Source organism: Uncinocarpus reesii, genomic scaffold (assembly GCF_000003515.1).
Source record: "Uncinocarpus reesii 1704 scaffold_5 genomic scaffold, whole genome shotgun sequence".
NCBI classification, from domain to species: domain Eukaryota; kingdom Fungi; phylum Ascomycota; class Eurotiomycetes; order Onygenales; family Onygenaceae; genus Uncinocarpus; species Uncinocarpus reesii.
The window spans coordinates 647,444-667,498 of record NW_003052496.1 but is presented as its reverse complement, the minus strand read 5'-3'; the positions used below and the strand labels follow the sequence as shown (position 1 = coordinate 667,498).

At 47.4% G+C, this 20,055-nt stretch overlaps 4 protein-coding genes across 4 annotated transcripts; 3 read left to right on the top strand and 1 right to left on the bottom strand.

The window, feature by feature from the left end:
- Positions 1–422: 422 nt before the first annotated feature.
- On the top strand, positions 423–2,842 carry UREG_07238 (uncharacterized protein; the record flags this gene model as incomplete). The annotated part of the gene is made up of 2 exons (XM_002582419.1): positions 423–2,384; positions 2,441–2,842. 2 exons carry the CDS (start codon positions 423–425, stop codon positions 2,840–2,842), a joined length of 2,364 nt encoding a protein of 787 aa, XP_002582465.1.
- A 698-nt stretch (positions 2,843–3,540) lies between these two features.
- UREG_07237 (uncharacterized protein) lies at positions 3,541–4,735 on the bottom strand (the record flags this gene model as incomplete). The annotated part of the gene is made up of 5 exons (XM_002582418.1): positions 3,541–3,916; positions 3,996–4,052; positions 4,109–4,241; positions 4,318–4,668; positions 4,711–4,735. The coding sequence occupies 5 exons, from the start codon at positions 4,733–4,735 to the stop codon at positions 3,541–3,543; spliced, it is 942 nt and encodes a 313-aa protein (XP_002582464.1).
- A 1,262-nt stretch (positions 4,736–5,997) lies between these two features.
- Positions 5,998–11,103, top strand: UREG_07236 (uncharacterized protein; the record flags this gene model as incomplete). Its single annotated transcript, XM_002582417.1, has 6 exons — positions 5,998–6,258; positions 6,318–6,551; positions 6,716–6,907; positions 6,962–7,085; positions 7,155–7,292; positions 7,352–11,103. The coding sequence occupies 6 exons, from the start codon at positions 5,998–6,000 to the stop codon at positions 11,101–11,103; spliced, it is 4,701 nt and encodes a 1,566-aa protein (XP_002582463.1).
- A 3,416-nt stretch (positions 11,104–14,519) lies between these two features.
- UREG_07235 (uncharacterized protein) lies at positions 14,520–17,870 on the top strand (the record flags this gene model as incomplete). The annotated part of the gene is made up of 3 exons (XM_002582416.1): positions 14,520–14,848; positions 14,899–17,623; positions 17,826–17,870. 3 exons carry the CDS (start codon positions 14,520–14,522, stop codon positions 17,868–17,870), a joined length of 3,099 nt encoding a protein of 1,032 aa, XP_002582462.1.
- Positions 17,871–20,055: the final 2,185 nt, after the last annotated feature.

Sequence of the window (20,055 nt, the reverse complement as noted above, 5' to 3'; positions counted from 1 at the left end):
AGATCTGGTCCGCTAGTCTCGATCCGGCATAGCATCCACTAGCGCGTGGGGTGGCTTGCGGATCCCAGCGGCGCTAACTCAAAGGGGCCAGGCAGCTTGTTCGAGGCGCCCCCTTAAATCACACGCTGCTTATGCAGCGACGACGGCGATCGCCAGACATGACATCTCTTTTCCCCCTTGGCCATATGGCAGATGCGTCGCCCTACCGTCTGAATAAAGAGAATGAGCTCCGGGGTTCTCAGTTTCTGCGCACGCAGCCGCCAGTGATGACTTGACTCCTGCGCAGCCGTCGAAACTTGTCTCACTCGGACCGCCTCCCACGTTCGCTTTTTTCTTTTCCTCTCTGACAAGTGAACTCGCTGAAGAGCCCTCCCCTGTCTACGTCTTCGCTCAACTACCTGCTATCGCGATTTGACATAGTCATGGCCGACACGGAGCTTCCCTTGTTACCTGGCCTGCGGAAAACCACTTCCCACTCGAGTCTCGGCGCAACCGCACACGAACAACCGAGTGGCATGGGGCTTGCTACATCTTCAGTGCCTTTGGATTCTGATGAGCTGAAGCGACCAGACGCCTCTCCAAAATCGCCGACCGAAACAATTCGACCGGACAAGTTAAGACCCAACACAGCGCTCCCACGGACGAGTTTTAGCAAACCCAGGCCTTCGATCGACGCTCGGTCCATAGCCAGTTTCAGGTTTACGTCTCGTATACCGAGTATTGTCGTGAATGATGCACCTCATCGGCCAAGTTCTCGAAGATCGGAGCGGAGTTTGCGATGGGGTGGTCGGAAGGGACAAATGCGAAGCGAGGTCCCATCGGTGCCACCGCTGCCTGTTGTTGAGCCGTTTCGTGGAATAAAGCTGGATATACCGTCAGGCTCACTGGAGGACATCACCACGACAACTGTTGACGATTTACAATCAGTGAATCCTATTGAACCGGCCGAAAAGCCGATCAATCCGCCTGAAAGTTGTCTCACTGTCAGTGACGCGACAGCCCCGCGTTCTACAAGCACAAGGCGAATTAGATCTGCGAACTCGCTACGTTGTAGGCCAAGTACTACCTCGAGTCGACCCATTTCTGCCGATGAGGAAATACTCTCTTTCAAGGTTAGGTTGATGTATGAAACTGGCGACGCCGACATTGATGAGTCTGAAATTAGCCAGTTGATGAACGTGGAGCAAGATGTCCTTTGGGAAGAAGCTTCATCCATAGAAGAGAGTAGAGGTCGGACACCCACTACACGTCACAGCTCTACGACTGAATTGGCTAATCCCTTGACGAGAAATGGGTCTCGACGGAATAGCTTCACCCGGGAAGCGACCGAGCTAGCCGGAGGTATAGAAGACTGGGAAAATGTCAAAAATGAAGATGTGGACAGATATGGTTTCATTGTTCCCCGACGGGACACCGAAAACGGCGCAGATCCCAGTCCACCGCAGCCGCTCCAACGCGTGTCAACCAGTTTGATGCTTGCTGCTGCTTCTCCGCGTAGGAAGCGAACAATACGACGGACGCCTTCTGTGGCTGCCAGTATTCGGTCCTTTTCCGGTCGCTCTCCGTCAAGAAAGTCAACGGAGCAACCTAACAGACCGAGTTCATCTCAGAGCTCTTATCAACCAAACCTGACCAGGTCTACGTCCAAGTTCAGATATGCTACCAATAAATTGCCTCACAACAGGGACCGAAAATTGATGGACGAAGCCAGCGACATGTTAACGCTCCCTGCTTCAATAGACAGAGAAATGACCAATGATGACGACACACCCTACGCTCGTGCGATGAAGAAAAAGGAGTGGGAAAGAGAAGAAAAGTGGAGGAAAATGGCAAAACTAACATCTAAGAAAAAGGACGGTGCCGGGATGACTTTTGAGTTTGATATCAGTAGCCCAAAACTTATCGAACGGACTTGGAAGGGAATTCCTGATAGGTGGAGGGCTACAGCATGGCATGCGTTCCTTACTGCAAGTGCCAACAAACGAAAAGGCAGCCCTACAGACGAAGAACTCATTCGCCGCTTCAATGAGCTGCAGGACGAACCCTCGCCCGATGATCTTCAAATCGACATCGATGTTCCACGCACGATAAGCAGCCACATAATGTTCCGTCGGCGTTACAGAGGCGGTCAAAGATTGTTATTCCGTGTCCTTCATGCCATGTCTCTCTACTTCCCAGACACCGGCTATGTTCAGGGCATGGCTTCTTTGGCGGCAACTCTGCTGGCCTACTACGATGAAGAGCATGCCTTCATTATGTTAGTGAGGCTCTGGCAGCTTAGGGGCTTGGACCGGCTGTACCGATCTGGGTTCTCCGGGTTGATGGAAGCACTAGGAAATTTTGAAAGCGAGTGGTTGGAACGAGGCGAAGTGGCAGAGAAGTTGGTATGTTATCACCACCCATTCTCGACAATGTATGTGACTACTAACTTGAATGCTAGACTGAACTTGGCATACCGCCAACTGCTTACGGAACTCGATGGTATCTAACATTGTTCAACTATTCTATACCATTTCCCGCTCAGCTTCGTGTGTGGGATGTCTTCATGCTTCTTGGCGACTCAGGCGATGTGACAAATTCAAGGCCGGCCACCTCCATCAGTGCCTCCGTCGATGGTCAACAAGGGTCCACAGTTACCAGTGCGAAGCCATTTGGACGCAGTCTTGACGTTTTGCATGCCACTTCAGCTGCTTTAATAGACGGCATGCGCGATATCATTCTAGACTCCGATTTCGAGAATGCGATGAAGGTGCTGACGAGTTGGGTCCCGATTAAAGACATTGAACTGTTTATGCGCGTTGCGAAAGCGGAGTGGAAAGTGCATTATAAGAAGAAGGCCTGATAACGCCTTTTCCTTCTCGACTAATACGATATATAGCTACTCGTGCCGTTCGATTACGAATACCCAGTGCTGCTATGTTAGAGTTATATCATTTCCTTTCTTGAAAAGCAGTTTCATCTTCTTTGGGACCAGTTTCCTCGATGTTACCCATCTACGTTACACGCCTACGCGCGAATTTCGCTTTGTTTACTTTTACCCCAATTTTGATTCGATTCTCTTTATCTCCTATTATCCCAGTCCAAGTCATTCGATATATCCCTTCCACTTCCTTATTTTTCTATTCTTTTTAACCTATCCTTTCGACAACGGTTGAGATACCCTCGGAGCACCCAACTATTATTCCCTTTAATTGCCGGCGCCTTAAGTTCCACTTCGCGACAAATCCCATATTGACCTCCGGAGCGCATCTTCTGGCTGTATTTTTCTCTTGTCTCAAACATTCGGGTACCTCATGCTGGGATAAGATAACCAATTTGATTATATGACGTTACTCGAGAACTTAATACATAATTGATAATATCGGTTGACAATATGTCCAGAATATCGCCTTTTTTTGACAACTTTGTCATGCAGTCATTCATAACAGTTCGACTCAGCAGAATCTGGATTTATATCAGGCAAGTTAGGTTCCAATCCTTCCGTCCCATTGAGTCTGTGTCCAGCTTAAATTTCCCACCTTTTACCCATTAAGTTAGACACTAGGCCCTTGCCCTAACAGAAACGCGAATTTCCAAAAAGTAGGCAGCTAGAACTACTAGAAGACAAAAACCCGCAAATATTAGAAGCGGAAGATTTTCGGAAATTTCGCCAAGGAAATTCCGCCCCGGCTCTTCCATGTGAGACTCCGCCGGCGCTGCTTGAGCCTCTTTGTCATCATTCACGTGTTGGTGTTCCGCCTTTTCAGTTGGCATCGGCTTTTTCACTGTCTTCACGACTTCACTTTTTGTGAAGCGCGGTGCGACGTCCAGGAGCGTGGGACTCTCGATGAGCTCAGGTTCATGGACGGCCTTTGCTTCATAATCTGCGTACCCGTTGGGAAATTTCTCAACGAGCTGACGGATTTCATCGATGGCACTGTTCTTGTTTGTTAGTTTCGGCTAACTATCATTCTGGACATCAGGTACAGGAGCTGTTGGGTCACGGGCGGGCTTACATCTGCCTATAGCGAGGTTCATGGTGGTACATGATTGAGAGGAGGACGTGGAATTTCCTTTATGCGTCGACCATCAGTTAGTCAGAAGCGAAATCGTAAACGGGGACTCATACAAGGCGTATAAAGCGTTCCGATCATCGAATTCATCTTTCGGGTGCGATGGGAATTCCGGCATGCGTCTCGCATACGCATCTATATGATCCCTGCCCAAGCGATATCGAGGGTTTCGACAAATAGCAAGATCGACTGGACGCGATTGCACGATTGTTAACCGTTTTTTACTGACCAAGTTTGTCTATGCAACCGGTGCGAAGAATCATACCTTCATGGTGTCCCCAGTAGGCGCAGCTGTCAAAAAGGCAAAGGTTGCTCCCCTCTGCCCTGTGCTGGATATTTCCTGGCCATAAGTCCGAATGGACAAGGCACGGCTTTATCCTTCTTCCGCCTGATTCCAAAGGGCGTAGCAGACGCGGTATAACATTCTCGAAGAAAGCTACCTTAAGGGCAGACAACTCGTCATTGTGCCCGCGTACGTCCTCCTCACGGTCAAGGAGGGACTTCATTTGCTGAGCCCAAAAGGCTTCCCATGAGGCGTTCCACGTATTATTAACAGGAACATTTGCAAGATGGGTGGTAACATGGAATCCAAATTTGCCTTCAGGAGACTTCCCAGCTGTCCGAGAATGGAGCCTAGCAACTGCTTCTCCCCACTTACGTGCGTTTGGGAGGCGTTCTATCATATCAACGAAATCACTGAGAAAAAAGTGAACGTTCGGCTGGGATTTATATGTCCCCCAGGCGATTGGTTTTGGTACATGCTCCGGAATGGCTTCATGCAATGCAACTTCCCCCTCGAAGGACCCTTTCATCATCTTATAGCCGGTCTCGCCCTCCGCCCCCTATTCCAGCGGCGTCAGCGACTAAACCCGAAAGCTAATAGCAGATTTCTAGTGCCGACCTTTTTGAAGTAGGCTTTTATTTCTCCATCGGGCAACTCGACTTCAATTCGCACAGTTTGTACCCATAAACTCGAACCGCTTGGTTCCACACATCTGATTTTCGAACCAGGTGGAAGCTCTTATCAACCAATAACAACAAATAAGCTGACTCGTCTCTAGCAATCACTCTAGGGAGGGCTACCCACGGGCCATGACATTGTCATCTATACCAACATTATAACCGAATTTGTCGGCTTGGGACGATTTTCTCTGTGCCATTGTCGATCTAAGGGTATATATCCGTCAAAACTGGAAGACTTCCGGAACAAATCACAGTCAGTGGGCCACAAAATGACACTTAAGGGGATTTTGAAAGTTCTTACCCGAGGTTGGGATCCTTTCCTCTCATGGTTAGCAGACGAGGCGACATCCCTGTCCCCCCTCTCGGGGTGCATGATCCTCTGAGTGCAGTGAGTGGCCAGGCACGGAGTAGGACACGCAAAAAGTAATTTATCGGGTTTCTGACAGTTGTTCACAAGCTTGACATTATTGTCCTGGGGTTCATTAGTTAATGGATGCACTGACATTCATTTTCAATCTAAAAAGATAAAATATCGAATCCGAACAGCACACTTCGAATGATTCTGGAAACCGGGCCGTACCGAACCCTCTCTAGCTCCTAGCAACTAAAATTAATAATAATCGCTTTTCAAATGAGAAGACGGAAAGCCGCTAGTTAACCATCGACCTGCGATTCGCCAAGTGTTGAACGTGCATTGTCCCACAACGGGCGGCAGGGAAGCCTCGCAGCGTCTCGATACGACAAGGATGCCCGGAGATGTGGGGGGTGAGCAACCGACTGTCGACCTGTGGCCATTTTTCGCTCGCTGCATTTCGTGGAGCATATGTTTTTTGTCCGGGAAATTCGCTTGAGATTTAGGTTGGTAAACGCTCATGTCGGTCTGCTTATTCCTATCTCAGGTTCTCCGTACATGTCGACAAGTATTCCTCGCTTAGCGCTTCTTTTATCGTTCTGGGACGGATAGTTAGTGAAAACGCGCCAAATGATCGCCGATGACCTCAGTACGACCCCAGATGATTTTGATGAATTCGGATGGTTTCTTATATTGCTGCAACAGATAAACAAACCCACAGGCTCCGTGTATGAGGCGGACCGACGGATAAGACCGCTGTCCTTTATCGAACGGCGGCGCGCTGCCTCAAGAGTGACGGAGCTCGCAACTGATTCGCCGGAAAGAGTTGAAAACCCTCTAGGACTGACCTTACTTCATGAGCCCTTAGCGCCTCATATCGATCTTATATTTGTGTGTATTGTACCAGAATCCAAGGTTTCACTTGCTGACACTTGTTTCAATCATTGCAGGTTCATGGAATCGGCGGCGGCTCCCAGAAGACTTGGAATATCTCAAATGCAGCCGCGAGCTACTGGCCGAAAGAATGGCTTCCGCACGAAGAAGGCTTCGAACATGCCCGAATATATACCTACGGGTACGACTCTAGGTGGGCCGGTAAGGGTCACTCAGTCAATATCCATGATTTCGGGCGTGCCTTATTAGCGGATATTTGCGATTACTCGCATGTACAAAAGACTGTTGACGTGAGTAGTAAATTCCCGTCCTTGATGGGCCGCAGATAATCATAACAGAGACCGCAGACTCCTATTATCTTCGTTGCTCACAGTATGGGCGGCCTTGTGGTAAAGAAGGTTTGACATCACTCATCAACCCGAGTTCATACCTAAGACTCTAACTAAAGAGTCAGGCCTACCTACTTGCCAGAGATGACCCAACTTGCGAGGCTGTATTAAAACGCATACGCGGTATGATTTTTCTTGGTACGCCGCACCGTGGCGCCGATTCCGTGCATCTTCTCAAAAGCTTGTTATACTTGCCTGGAATGCATGGCTCGAAAGCCTTTGTGGACGAGCTAGTTCCGAATTCAGCAATGTTGCAGGTTTGTTCCTTTATGCCGTTACTATTCAAGGATGAACTTGACTGAAATTTATAGGATATAAATGATGCTTTTAGGCATACATATCAGGGGATTTACATTCGATCGTACTTCGAAAGGATTGAAACGGATCTTGGATTCTCCCGTCAAATCATAGTTGAAAGAGACTCTGCAATTATGGGTATGATTGGCAATAGAAGGCAGCTTCTCTAAGTCTAATCTTGTTTCATCTCTGATTCATAAAACTTAGGCCTCCCATCCGAACAAGTGAGACATCTCGATACTGACCATCGCCATCTGGCGAAATTCACCAAACAATCTGACGCCAACTACAAAACGCTTTGCCGTGGTTTGCTAGCTGCCATGGCCACCATTGAAAAGAATCATAGTAAGCCGAAGGCTATATACTTTTTAGCAATATACTTCCGCTAACTTACTACTTCAAAGCTCCTATACCATTTCGCGATAATTTGAAAGCGGAGTTGAAGATAGTAGCCGAATATCTCTCCGACACATTTCAACAAGATAATGAGTTAGCCAAAATTACTGAAAACAAAACGGAAGGTTCTTGCGAATGGCTAATAAATAGAACTACATTTCGTGACTGGTTTGCCATTTCTGATGCCGGCGACCATAACAGATCATCTGAGATGTCCAACAGCCTGATGACTCCAAAGCTATTCTGGCTTAGCGGCAAACCGGGGACAGGGAAAACTATCGTCTCGGGGCATGTCGCCCAGTATATCAAGAGTAAGAAATTGGGGTGCAGTGTTTATTTCTTCAAACGTGGCAACAGGACAAAATCCTCAGTTTGCCACCTATTGCGGTCTTTCGCTTTCCAAATGGCATGTTCCGACTCAAATATCCGCCAGTTACTTTTAAGGATGGCGAGCGACGGTGAAGATTTTGACAGCAATGACCCTAACTCTATATGGCGTGCTCTGTACCTGTCCCGAATCCTACGTACGAACTTCCAGCAGCCACATTATTGGGTTATAGACGCCTTGGACGAATGTGATGACTACGCCGCCTTAATCCGCCTGCTATCAAACGTTGGCCAGTTGTCGCCATTGCGAGTTTTCGCCACTAATCGCTCCGTGCCGGAAACCGAAAACGAATTAACCGTACCGGTGTTTGCAGAGCAGATGAGTCTCAAAGATTCCCTAGAGGATATCGAACGCTTTTTGAGGGCCCGGATGCACTTCCTTCAAAGTGAATCAAACTTTGAGGGCCTCCTCACACAGATTGTGTCGAAATCGAACGGCTGCTTCCTATGGGCCGCGCTGGTTCTGACCCAACTACAACGGGCACGTCGATTAAGCACGATACAAAGTAGTATCGACCTTGTACCAGTTGGAATGAACGATCTGTACAAACAAATATTGGACAACCTAGCCAACACGCTGTCGAGCGATGTTGTTGACAAAATGCTGGCAAAAGCTATATTTAGGTGGAGTCTCTGTACTATTAGGCCGCTTACTCTGGACGAATTTAAGGATGGACTCTATTTCGATGTCCTCGAAACTCCGCGTCCCTTGAGAACTGGAATCGAGTCATACTCCGGGCATTTAATTTACTTGGATGATGATTCCCGAATCCAACCTGTACACCAAACAGTGGGCGCATTTCTAACGAATAACTGTCCGGTATCAGATTTTGCGATGGAAAAAAAGAAAGAACATGCTCGGATCGCGGAAGTTTGCCTAAGTTTCCTTTCAGGAAAGGAATTCTATGAGCCTCAGACACGTCAAGAAGACACCCCAGGTTTACCAACCTACCTTTCACCTTTCGCTAAGTACGCTATTGCTCATTTTTCTGACCATATATTCAAATCCTCTTCTCAGATAGACTCTCTCCTGGTTTTGTTAAGCGATTTCCTCGAGTCGCCTAATGTTTTGGCATGGATTGAGGGCCTCGCGCAAGCGGGAAACATCACCCTTCTGGCTCACACTGCAAAAAATCTGAAGTCATTCCTAGCTCGCCGTGCAAAGTACTTGCCACCGCTAGGTAGGGAAGTGCAAATAGTGGAGGCTTGGATACATGATCTCATCCATATCGGCGCCCTATTCGCTCACAACCTTGTTGCAGTACCAAAATCGGTTCACTTTCTGGTCCCACCACTTTGCCCGCGTAATTCGGCCATTTATAGCCAGTTTGGGGACCATCCTGGTTGCCTTAAAGCTGTGGGCATCATTGAAAATAATTGGGACGATCGCCTAACCAGCTTCAGCTACGCGGACGAAGAAACTATGTCAGTTGCCTGTGGTACCGAATATTTTGCAGTTGGACTATCAGACGGCACGATAGTTATGTACCGGAGTACAACATGCAAATATATCAGAACCCTGAAACATCCCGGGGCCGTGGGAAAACTCTCCTTCGCAAACTTGAATCCTTTATTAGCATCTTGCTCGACAAACAAGCTTGTTCTCTGGAATACGCATAAGGGAGACCGACTTTGGACCTTTGACAGGGGTGCCCATCTGGTTCCTATGGCCCTCGGCTTCAACCATGACGATTCTACGATTTCGCTTGCCACCCGAAACGGTGTCTCCGTTTTTCAAGCCTCGGATGGAAAAATAACGAATAGCATCAGCTATTCTACTTCAGGTAGAGACAATGCAGATGTGGAAAAGACTTCTTCTGCCTGGTTCTCGCCCAGTTTAGATATTGTCGCCATAGCTTCGCGCAATAGGCCCATGACCATTTTGAATATGGTCTATCGAACTCGAGAGAAAATATTAAAAGAGGGTTATGAAAAGGTGTACGATTCCCCTCATGTCAATGCTGTTGCTTTCCATCCAAACTCGCAAGCAGGCCTAGTGGCTGTTGCGTACAACGATGGTGATCTAGTGGTGCATAAATTTTTGGCGAAAAGAGAAGCTGAAAAATTTCCACTTCTCTGCCAAACTCTAGCTGTCTCTCCCGATGGACGAACCCTAGCGACCGGTGATTCATACGGAACCATACATCTATTTAATTTCGAGACGTTGAGGCTTTCTTATCGTATCACATCGGATAGCCATAATATCCAGGCGATAGCCTTCAATTCGAGTGGCCTTCGCTTTTTTGATATTAGAGCCAACCGATGCAATGTGTGGGAGCCGTCGATATTGGTTGTCAGAGAGACTTCGGACGATACGTCCACTGAGCCTTGTAGCGAAGAAATGCTTCCGCCCATGCAGCACAAGAATGCTAGACACCTAGATGACGATCGCTTTATTTCAGCAATTACCGGCCATCAAGAAGATGAATACCTATTTTGCGGACGCTTTGATGGTTCGATTGCAGTCTATGAAACAGAAACTGGAAATCTTGTTCATGAGCTTTGCAAACATATGCGTTTCATCAGAGTTCATTTGCTCGATTGGAATGCGGATGCTTCTCTCCTGACCAGCGCAGATGTTTCATGTCGATTCATTTGTAGGGGGGTTGCACGGAAACCAGGGGAAGAATGGAGTGTTGGAAATACACTGCTGGATAAACGCACGAGCAGTGATATTAAGCAGATTTTGACTAATCAGCGCGGGGACCGCCTCCTTGTGTCGACTGCCTTGACAGATGTTGTCTACACTATTGACGCTTATTCTCTAGAAATCAATCGGATCGCACAACAGGACGAACGCCAGTGGATTAAACATCCAACAAATGCTGACCACCTAGTTTTGATTAAGGGCGGGAAAGCTTTTATCTACGATTGGGCGCAATTTACTATGGTCAGCGGAGAGGATGGCATCCACTTAGAGTCGCTGTCAAGGACTGATCACTTCGTGTCCCAAATAGTATGCAACAACGAAGCAAACAAAGTTGGGGCTTTTTACCTAGCGGAGTACAATGAGCGCGATTATGCTAGTGAGCTAGAGCTATGGGATGCGGCCAACATCACGCCTGATGCCACGCGGGCACCATCGGAGGCTCAGTATAAGCTTTTTCCCCATGGTATCAAGGCGATCCTTGGGGAATATATGACATTTCTCCTCTTTCTCGACTCGGAGAGTTGGGTCTGCTCCGTTGACCTTGAAAGCACAGAAAGAAAAGACAAGTTTGCTGCCGCCATTTTTTTATTCCTTTCACCTGGCACCAAAACAGACACTCCATGTATTACGTTACCTCCAGTGGAAGCGTCGCTATTGTGGTTGGGGAAAATATTGTTATTTTCCACCAGGGACTACGGTTTCAAGTACCTGTCCCTCTTTTAGGGATCAAAGGGAAAGATCCTTAGATCATTTATTTGACATAGCTCATGTGTTCAACTGACATGGATTCTGCTCTTTGAATACATTAGAAACGGGAAGAAAGCCACCATTTTCGACCATGGGCGCTTAAACCTGAATTTTAATAGGATATAATTTGGCGCCAATGCTATGTATAGCATAGTGTCCGGAGCGCCGCCGCTGGATTGAATTTGAGATTATCGTGAATGTGCAAGGCGGCTGAGGATGGCCAATCATCCCTGGGATCACCCACCTGCATGGTGGTTATGGGGAAGAGACAGACCCCGAGCTGACAAGGATTAATTCCTTGTGGCGTTCAACCGGGAGTTGACAGCCCGTTGACGCCAGGCCTTCATTCACTCAAATAGAGGGTATCACCTCCCCTCCAAAAAAAACAACGTTCTTTATCCGTTATTTCAGGAAGATTTGACACTCCAGTTTCCCTTCTGCATTGCTTTTTGCTTTCACGTTTCGGCGCTGTTCAATATGGCCGCCAATGCCCAAATCTCGTGCCCTGAAAAGGCTATAACTGCAGAAAATACTAGCGACACAGCTGAAATATTAGCAAATGGCTGTAGTGCTGATACCCCATTCTCTGCTTTTACCAAAACCGAAAAACGGCTAATAAGCTATGCTGCTTCCTATGCCGCAATGTTCTCCGGGTTGAGCAGTGTTATATACTATCCTGCTATTGTCCCGCTGGGTCGGGAACTCTCTACTTCTTTGAGCTTGATTAATCTTACTATTACCTCGTATCTTATCGTTGCTGGTGTGGCGCCGGCTTTTATGGGTGATATGGCCGATCAGACCGGGAGAAGGCCAGTGTATCTGTTGACTTTCTCCTTGTATGTGGCAGCGAATATCGGTCTTGCTTTGCAGACGTCGTTCCCTGCGTTACTAGTGCTAAGAATGGTGCAGAGTGCCGGATCTTCTGGTATGACTTACGGGACCCCTTTTATCGGCCAATACTTGGATACTAAACCATTTACCTAGGGACTTTTGCTGCAGCGTATGGCGTTATTGCTGACATTGCCACCCCAGCTGAGCGTGGTTCATATGTTGGGATTTTGCTCATGTTGTGGGTACTTGTTGCTCTAATATTGGTTGATGGATGTGAATTAACTATGATATTTGCGCAGCACCTGCACCGCTCCCAGCCTTGGCCCTATTATAGGAGGAATCTTTGCTGAGAAACTCAACTGGAGGTGGATCTTCTGGTTTCTCGTCATCCTGTCTGGGAGTCACCTTCTTCTCTTGGCCGTCTTCTTTCCCGAGACCTCGCGAAAGATAGTCTCCAATGGAAGCGTACCGGCACGCGGTATTCATCGAACATTATTCTCGCTCATTACTGGAAGAAGGCAACGATCTGGTGATATCGCTGATCCTTCGAAGCCATTGGCGAAAAAGAAGTTTCGCATTCCTAACCCGCTAACTTGCATCCCTATTCTATTTCGCAAGAATTCGCTGTTTATCATCTTAGTTGGGTCAATATACTACACGGTCTCTCGCACGTTGGGTGCTTCTCTCTCGGCCCAATGCATTGAGATTTATAACTTGAATTATCTCCAGGCTGGTTTAATCTACTTGCCATCGGGAATTGCAGGGATGATTTCATCTTACGTTACTGGTAATTTGCTCCTATTTTTCTTATTTGACCGTTATATCTAACTCTCTGGATTTGGAAAAAGGAAAATTACTTGACCGGGACTATAAACGTGTTGCGGCGAAATTAGGTCGTGATACTACCCTGCGTGCTGCGGAGAATAATGAAGATTTCCCATTGGAAAAGACTAGACTTCGAAGCGTGTGGTATTTGATAATAATAAGCTCAGGGGCTGTTCTGGGATATGGATGGGCACTCCACAAGAAAACTGTGAGATCCAGCTCCCCTCGCCATTTTCTATAGGCCAAATGTTCTAATTGCTCTTCTAGCACATTGCCGTTCCACTTGTTATGCAGTTTCTTAGCGGATTAACGATTACTAGCCTCTTCACGGTATGTATCTGTCTCCCTTGCAGATGTCATTTCAAGCCAAACCTGATTCCTGCTTTAAGATTTGCGGGACGCTCCTTACGGACCTCAACCCGGATAAATCATCGACAGCTCAGGCAGCTTATAATCTTGTCCGTTGCGTTGGCGCTGGAGCCGGGGTTGCTGCCCTTCAACCCATTGTTGATGGTGTTGGCCTAGGCTGGTGCTTCACAATCTATGCAGCATTCTGCTTAACCAGCGTGCCCGTCTTATGGTTCCTGCAGACTCGGGGGATGAAATGGAGGGCCACGGGTATGCAAAAGTAAAAACTTTGCTTCTTAGTTTATGCGGTTTTGTCCAGTTATAGAACTCCATATACGTTTTTAGCGCAGCTATGTGATCTACAGCCTTGTGGTGCAATAAACAGTGCTGCATTTTGCTTGGGTTGGTGGATATCTAGAAATTCGGATCAGACAATAAGCGCTTCTAGGGATACAAGCACTGAGCAGTCAATCCAACTGCTGGGTAAGGACCTCATAATATGCAACGAGCATAATAAGGCATGTTCCAATAGAAGTCCATCTGGCACCATGCAGACTTAGTTATAAGGATTAGTTATATAACCTAGATGCGCAGTAGCGACCATTTTCCTTTGACATAGTCACATAGGGTCCCAACCAGCTCTCTTCCCTAGATATTAACAGGTTGATATCCGAAAAGGGGGGCTAATCAACCAGTGCAAACATGGCAAACAAGATTCACGTGACTGCGACGGTTCCAAAATTGGAACGTCGGGTGTTCCCGACGACGACACGGACGACATGGATATCATACCTGATCGAGCTCACCTATCCGCGTTACAGATGGAGAAAGGAATTTCGGCTTCAGGCTGTGTCATTGAGGGGTTCCTCCCTAGGTTGTAGCATTTTGGGAACTTGGCCCCATGAAGTTTGAGGGGAAGCAGTTCAAAATGAAATCAGACAACCAACAAGCACCCACTAGCGGCTTTGATTCGAGCTCGTTGCAGGGGGCACACATAAATATGCACCGCCCCGCGCTTTTCGGGTGCCAGCGTCAAGAAATCTACCATAGATCTAAGTGGTTAATTGGGTTGATCCAAGGCTGGCGCCTAGCTATAGGCTAGGGTTCATGCGGCAATGCAAATCGACTCCAGACAGCACAGCAGCCTCCCCACCCATGGGTTGCTTCGATGGCAGGTTCCGTCAAAATGGTCCTGTGCCAGGAAGCGTATTCTTTTGCTGACGCCAGAAAATTTTCTTCGCGCATTCAAATGAAATGCTCACCCTGATGTTTGCTTGCTTCATTTCTACAGCAATATTCTCACATTCCCTTCACCGATTCACCTTGATTTTCGAGCTCAATATCTAACGGATTCATGCTACACGGTCTTTGGACCGCGGACTTCAGCGATGAGCAGTCGGTCCGAGGTTATAGCTCTGAGCTTTAACCATATTGTGTTACCTCCCAAGCTTCCTGGAAAGCAAGACAGCGCAGTCGAAGATGTGGAGAGGGACTTGGCCTCGCGTCTATTCGATGCAGCTGCGGCACTCGAAGATAGCCCCGGCATTTCACAATGCTTAGGTTATCTCGCGAAGACCTTGGAGACAGCCAGGCTTGCAAACGAGGGTCGATATGTGAGCAAGGCAGTACTCCTGGAAGCGTTCAAGGATATGCGGGCTCATGCTATTGTTTTGCACATCGCAAATCAAAATGCGGGGCTTCTCATACGATATTCTAGGTGGGCACTCTCACAATTCCTTTTCCGGTCCCGTTTTAACATAACAACAGTGACGGAGGAGAGGTTATTGTTGAAGCCTTTGAGGCGTCTCCAGCCGCCGAGGAGACTCTAAAATCACAAGGTTCTTTACAGTGGGACTTCCCTGGAGTAGCAGTATCCATACCTCCCTCGGAATTTGAAAATCCTGTTTTTCAAGACAGTCTCACGACATTCTTAGAGAAAGCCAGCCTTGAGGTTCTTGATGAATTTTCCGCCAAAACGCAGAAGGCTGGAGTGACGGTCTCTGAACAGCGTGACACTTCTGATCCTGCTTTAATCACGCAATTCCTGATGACGTTACTTGAGACAAACGGTGCACGAATACATCCACCAGTACTTCGAAAACGCGTCCGCGATGATGTCTGTTGGGACAATTCGGAGCTTCCATGGAGACGAAGTCCATACTGGCTTGTCCTCCGAGTGTGCGTACAACGACTGCTTTATTTGACCATTGGTGATCAGATTGGGCGTGCGCAGTATAAGTTTATGATGTGTTTTGTACTAGCCCGGCTACTTGACCAGTCTGTTGATTTATTAAGCCCAGAATTGTGCACACTGCTCAAAACCAAACTTTGCCGCCGTCTAGCCAAATTAGAGGCAGATAAAGCCCACTCAAACCCAACCTTGCGCCCCATGTATGTGCATCTTTTCGGGACGATTGGACTTCTATGCCAACGATCTATTGATAACGCCGCGGCGATTATTGAAAAGGGTTGGGCTTCGTTTAAAAAAGAAATCCAGCGTCAAATACCTCGTCTACCGCTTCGGGCCGATGAAAAAGATCTATATTTGACACTGCCTAACAGCACCCGATACCTTGAGCAAATCCTTCATCAGCCTCGTCCCAAGATATCGCCACAGCTGGTTGTGAGTAACGATGTTCTTGCCAAGAGCACAACAGGACACTTTGGGGGGTTGACTGCTCAGTGCCTTACACTCGTGGATTTTGAGATGAGCGTCGAATCCAATCTACCTCCCGTGCCTAGTTCAGACGCTGAGCTGGAAAAGCTATGTATGAGCCTGGCAACTCGAATCGAAGATTACTCGAAAGCCTTTGCGAATGCATGCGATGAAGATTCGGAGCATTTAAGTATTTTCGTCCTGAACATATTCGAGATGTGGGTTCACATGGACAAATGCGCGACGCTTTTGTTCCCTTTGTTAAAGAGATATCACCCATGCTTCCACCCAGAGATGCTTGATATATTGTTATTATCACAATTAAGCGACATGAAGCGCCTTCAATCCATTCAGTCGTACCTGCATCAGCGTTGCACACGGGCCCGAAATGGGAAAATGACTATTTTCTCTGACCCCGTGCAAGGCTGTTTTGCGGATCGCTACCTCAAATCTGATGCTGCCGCTAATCTCCAGAGATTGGAACACCGTATCAAAGCCGACTCCCAATCGGCTCGAAGCAGAGCGGAAGCTGAACTAAATAGAGTGAATGCCAAATATCGGACGCTCACAGAACAGAAAATGCAAAGCATATGTACCCGAAAGCAGCACGCAGATGGAACCCATGACATCCAAGGCTGTTCACACTGTTTTTATATACGATCTCTCAGGCGCCTCAAAATTGCGGTCCACGAGGATTTTCTCCCTCAAGATGATGTCCAAAAGCGTGCCGTCCTATTTGAGTTGGGAGTTCCAAATTCATACTCGGTTTACCGTAATACGACCTGGAATATTTTCCTTACGCTGTGTCCCAAGCCAGGGCATTCGACTACTAAACCGCCAGAAAAGTTACTCTGCGAATATTCCCAGCTCAAGACATACAACAACAAAACTGTGTACCGTGGTTTCTCTCTAGCATCGGATACCAAATCATGGTTGGGGACCCATTATAAGGGGAAAAGACTACCCGCAAGTGCTACCGCGGTTTTGTTACCTTTAGGACTGATCTTCTCGTACTACGACTCGTCTCGTAAATTATGGGCTAAAAACTTGCCTTATCCGTTGAATTTTTCACATCGGTACAAAATTAATTTACCCAAGGAGCTCCCGTTTTCAAGCCTTTACTCGTCTCCTGCATTTGCACCTGATGGAGCTGGCCCTTCCTCATATGAGGTCGTTGCAAGTATAAACCAGTGCCCTTCTGAACTTACAGTACACGAGTTCACAGCACACCAGGCTCTCTTTTCGGGAAACAATAGACGCTGGATCTCTATTCTCACTGAACTCGGTTCTTCAAATCTGAATTTCAGCCTTAAGGACACCATGGTTCTCTTGCATCACCTTGCCTTGCAAGTGGGACCTAGGCTTGAAAGTGATAGCCTCCGAGTGGTCCATGTTATTTTCAGGGACGCGTCTTTTTGCAGCCAGCTAATTGAGCAAATTGGCAAGCACCTTAACATTATTTCCCCTAATTGGCGTGAAAATAACTATATGGAGACCTTACTAACGCTAACTATCCGGCTATGCAATCTTGGGAATGAAGAAATGATGGCACAAGCTAATGGGCTTCTGATGAAAATTCGTCAGGTAACGCTCACCTGGATTGCCCTTCTGCGGGACGAGATAAGAAACGCCAAAGAAGCCGATGTCGCTGAGCAAGCCGCCCGATATGGTTTTATGGCTGCGCTACTATGCCGCAGGACGTTTACCTCCCAGGCATATGGTGAACAGGAGTTAGATGCAAAGTCATTTGAATGTTTTGTCGAAGCTACTCTCGCTATGCAAGAGAACCTGGTTGTAAACCTGAATAAATTCTCAGCATCAACCCACAACCTGTTGGTACGCGATATCAAAATGGCTCATAGGATGAGACCACTTCTACGAACTCTGGTCGCGAAGTATCCCCGCAGTCTCGAATCGGCAATTGAGGCATTTTGGCCAAAAGCAGCAGCCAGTTCTCAAGTATACACCAAATGGAGCTTTTTGCCGAATCCGTTTGATTGGTGGATTACATCAACAGTGAAGGCTACTCACTACACAGTGTCACAGATCGTACATTTCCACTTGCTTGAAGGCCATCTATTAGTTAATGGAAAGCCGATGGGGAAGTTACCAGCAGATATCAGGGATTCGGGAGTCATGAAAGAGTTATTTGGTAACCAGCGGCTATTAGCTTTCCCTTCCAATCTGCCTGGGATGAGCTATGTCCTAGGGTCCTTATTCGACCAATATCAAATTCATCTGGGGTATCGAAAGGAACAATTAGTGGTCCAAGCTTGCAAGCCAGGCACAATACTTGAATATGTTTCTCGGCAAGTATTTGGCAAGGATCACGATTTAGATTTGCCGGGATCCTTGATCCATGATTGCGTCCACTGGATCGATATACGGTCAGGAATGCTTGAAGTGAGACGTCAACCGCATACTTGGAAAACTAGGCCCGGTAACTGGATGCTTAACTTCCCAAACCCGAAAAGCACATCGACGAACAGTTTCTCTCATCGATCCACACAGTAAGCTGGCGAAATCTATAGCAAGAATCTTCCGCAATTTCGAGGAACCCCAGATGTTGACTGTTTTTCAGCCTTTATACAACAACCTAGCGGTTGAGCTAAAGCGCATGGACCTTTCTTTCCATGTTAACCCACGGAATCTCTTGCAATGCAAACAGCTGGCCTCTGAGGTGGATCCAAATCAAGACGTTGGGGCTTTGTACGGGCTACAAAGCATGCTTGTTTTTCGTGACGTTTTCAATCATACACAACGGAGTGTGGTCGTCACACTAGGCAAGGTCCATTGTCAACGTTTGGGGCCGCATGTCACTGTGCAGATCGAGCATAGCGGAAGCTACGCGAGGTACATTATAGATGACGTGCTTGGACGGCTACACTGCCCGCCAGAACCGCTGTTATTGTATAACAAGGCACAGTTACATGGATTCACGTCCTTCGTCCTACCAGATCCTCTGACTGGCCGGACCGGAACGGAAGAGGCTTTATGCTGCTTACAGTCCGGATATAGCCAACCTTGGAACCCCCTGAGCCAGGAACTCATCGACATATTGACGGGGCTTTTGAACTTGACCCCAAAACGGGCCTATTATCCGAAAAATCTAAGACGTCAACAAGTTGTCTCCTGGGACCCTCAATTGACTACTACCATCCAGCATGAGGCATACGAACCTGTGATTAGTTCGATCATTTCAAAGTCACAGCAATTGTCACTGTTCCAGCTCGGACCCACAGGTCCTCCTATGGAGGCATCATCGAACGTTGCGCACCTTCGTGAACGATCCCACTGGCGGCGGTCAATCTATGAACGCTCAGGCTTTCTTTTGGCCGAGTTAGTTTCACCTCCTGATGCGCCTTATGAAGCCCGCGATGGCTGGAAAAAATCGAAGCGAACTGCGAACGTTCGAGAAATAATAAACTTACTCTGCCATCGTTTACCGGTCCGCGCCATTTCAAATTTACCAAAGATTCTCGAGAAATGGCCAGTGATTGGAGGCTACGTGAAAGAGTTTTCCCCATATCTCATACAGGACTGTTTAACTGCGAACCTTGGTCAAGAATGGGGCGGGTTAGTCAATCTTTGCAGGAACTGTGAACCCGAAAATTTGTACCGGTTAATGTTCTATTTAAGTGCGGTTGCCTTCGGCAACAATGTCGACATGAGGGCCGTGAGAACGATAGCAGCCTTCTTTTTGTTGAAGGACCTCAAAGAATTGGAGTACCCTCCTCATCGATCATTTACTGAATTTCAGATAAATCAAGCACCCGCCACGGAAGAACTAATCAGCCTCGTCAAAGGATTTTGCGAGCAGTTCCGAGCCGCACATGTCCCTAAAGCGCGCTCAAAGCGCCAGAAATTGGAGGAGACGCATCGAATTGAAATTGCTAGACAAGAACACGAACATCATTGTACTAACGAGAGTACAAATTTTGTCAAATTCCTCATTGATCAGTGGCCTTGCTTCGAGCCATCGAACAGGGGATTTGATGGGAAATACTTAGACACAACGAAAGCCACAGAAGCTATTTTACCGGAATGGCAACGGCTTTATGAAAACCTGCAGCTGCACAATCACATTTTAGACGTACAAGCAGTGATTAACCGCTCCAAATCCGACATAGAAGTGCCTGGGGCCGACTTTGATTGCCCTGAACCGAAAATTTTCAAACCCCCAATGCAACAAACTTGGTCGATCCCTCGACTTCAAGAGGAAATTGTTACGCAAGCCAGGCCCTGAACTTGAAATGCCCGGTTTTGAA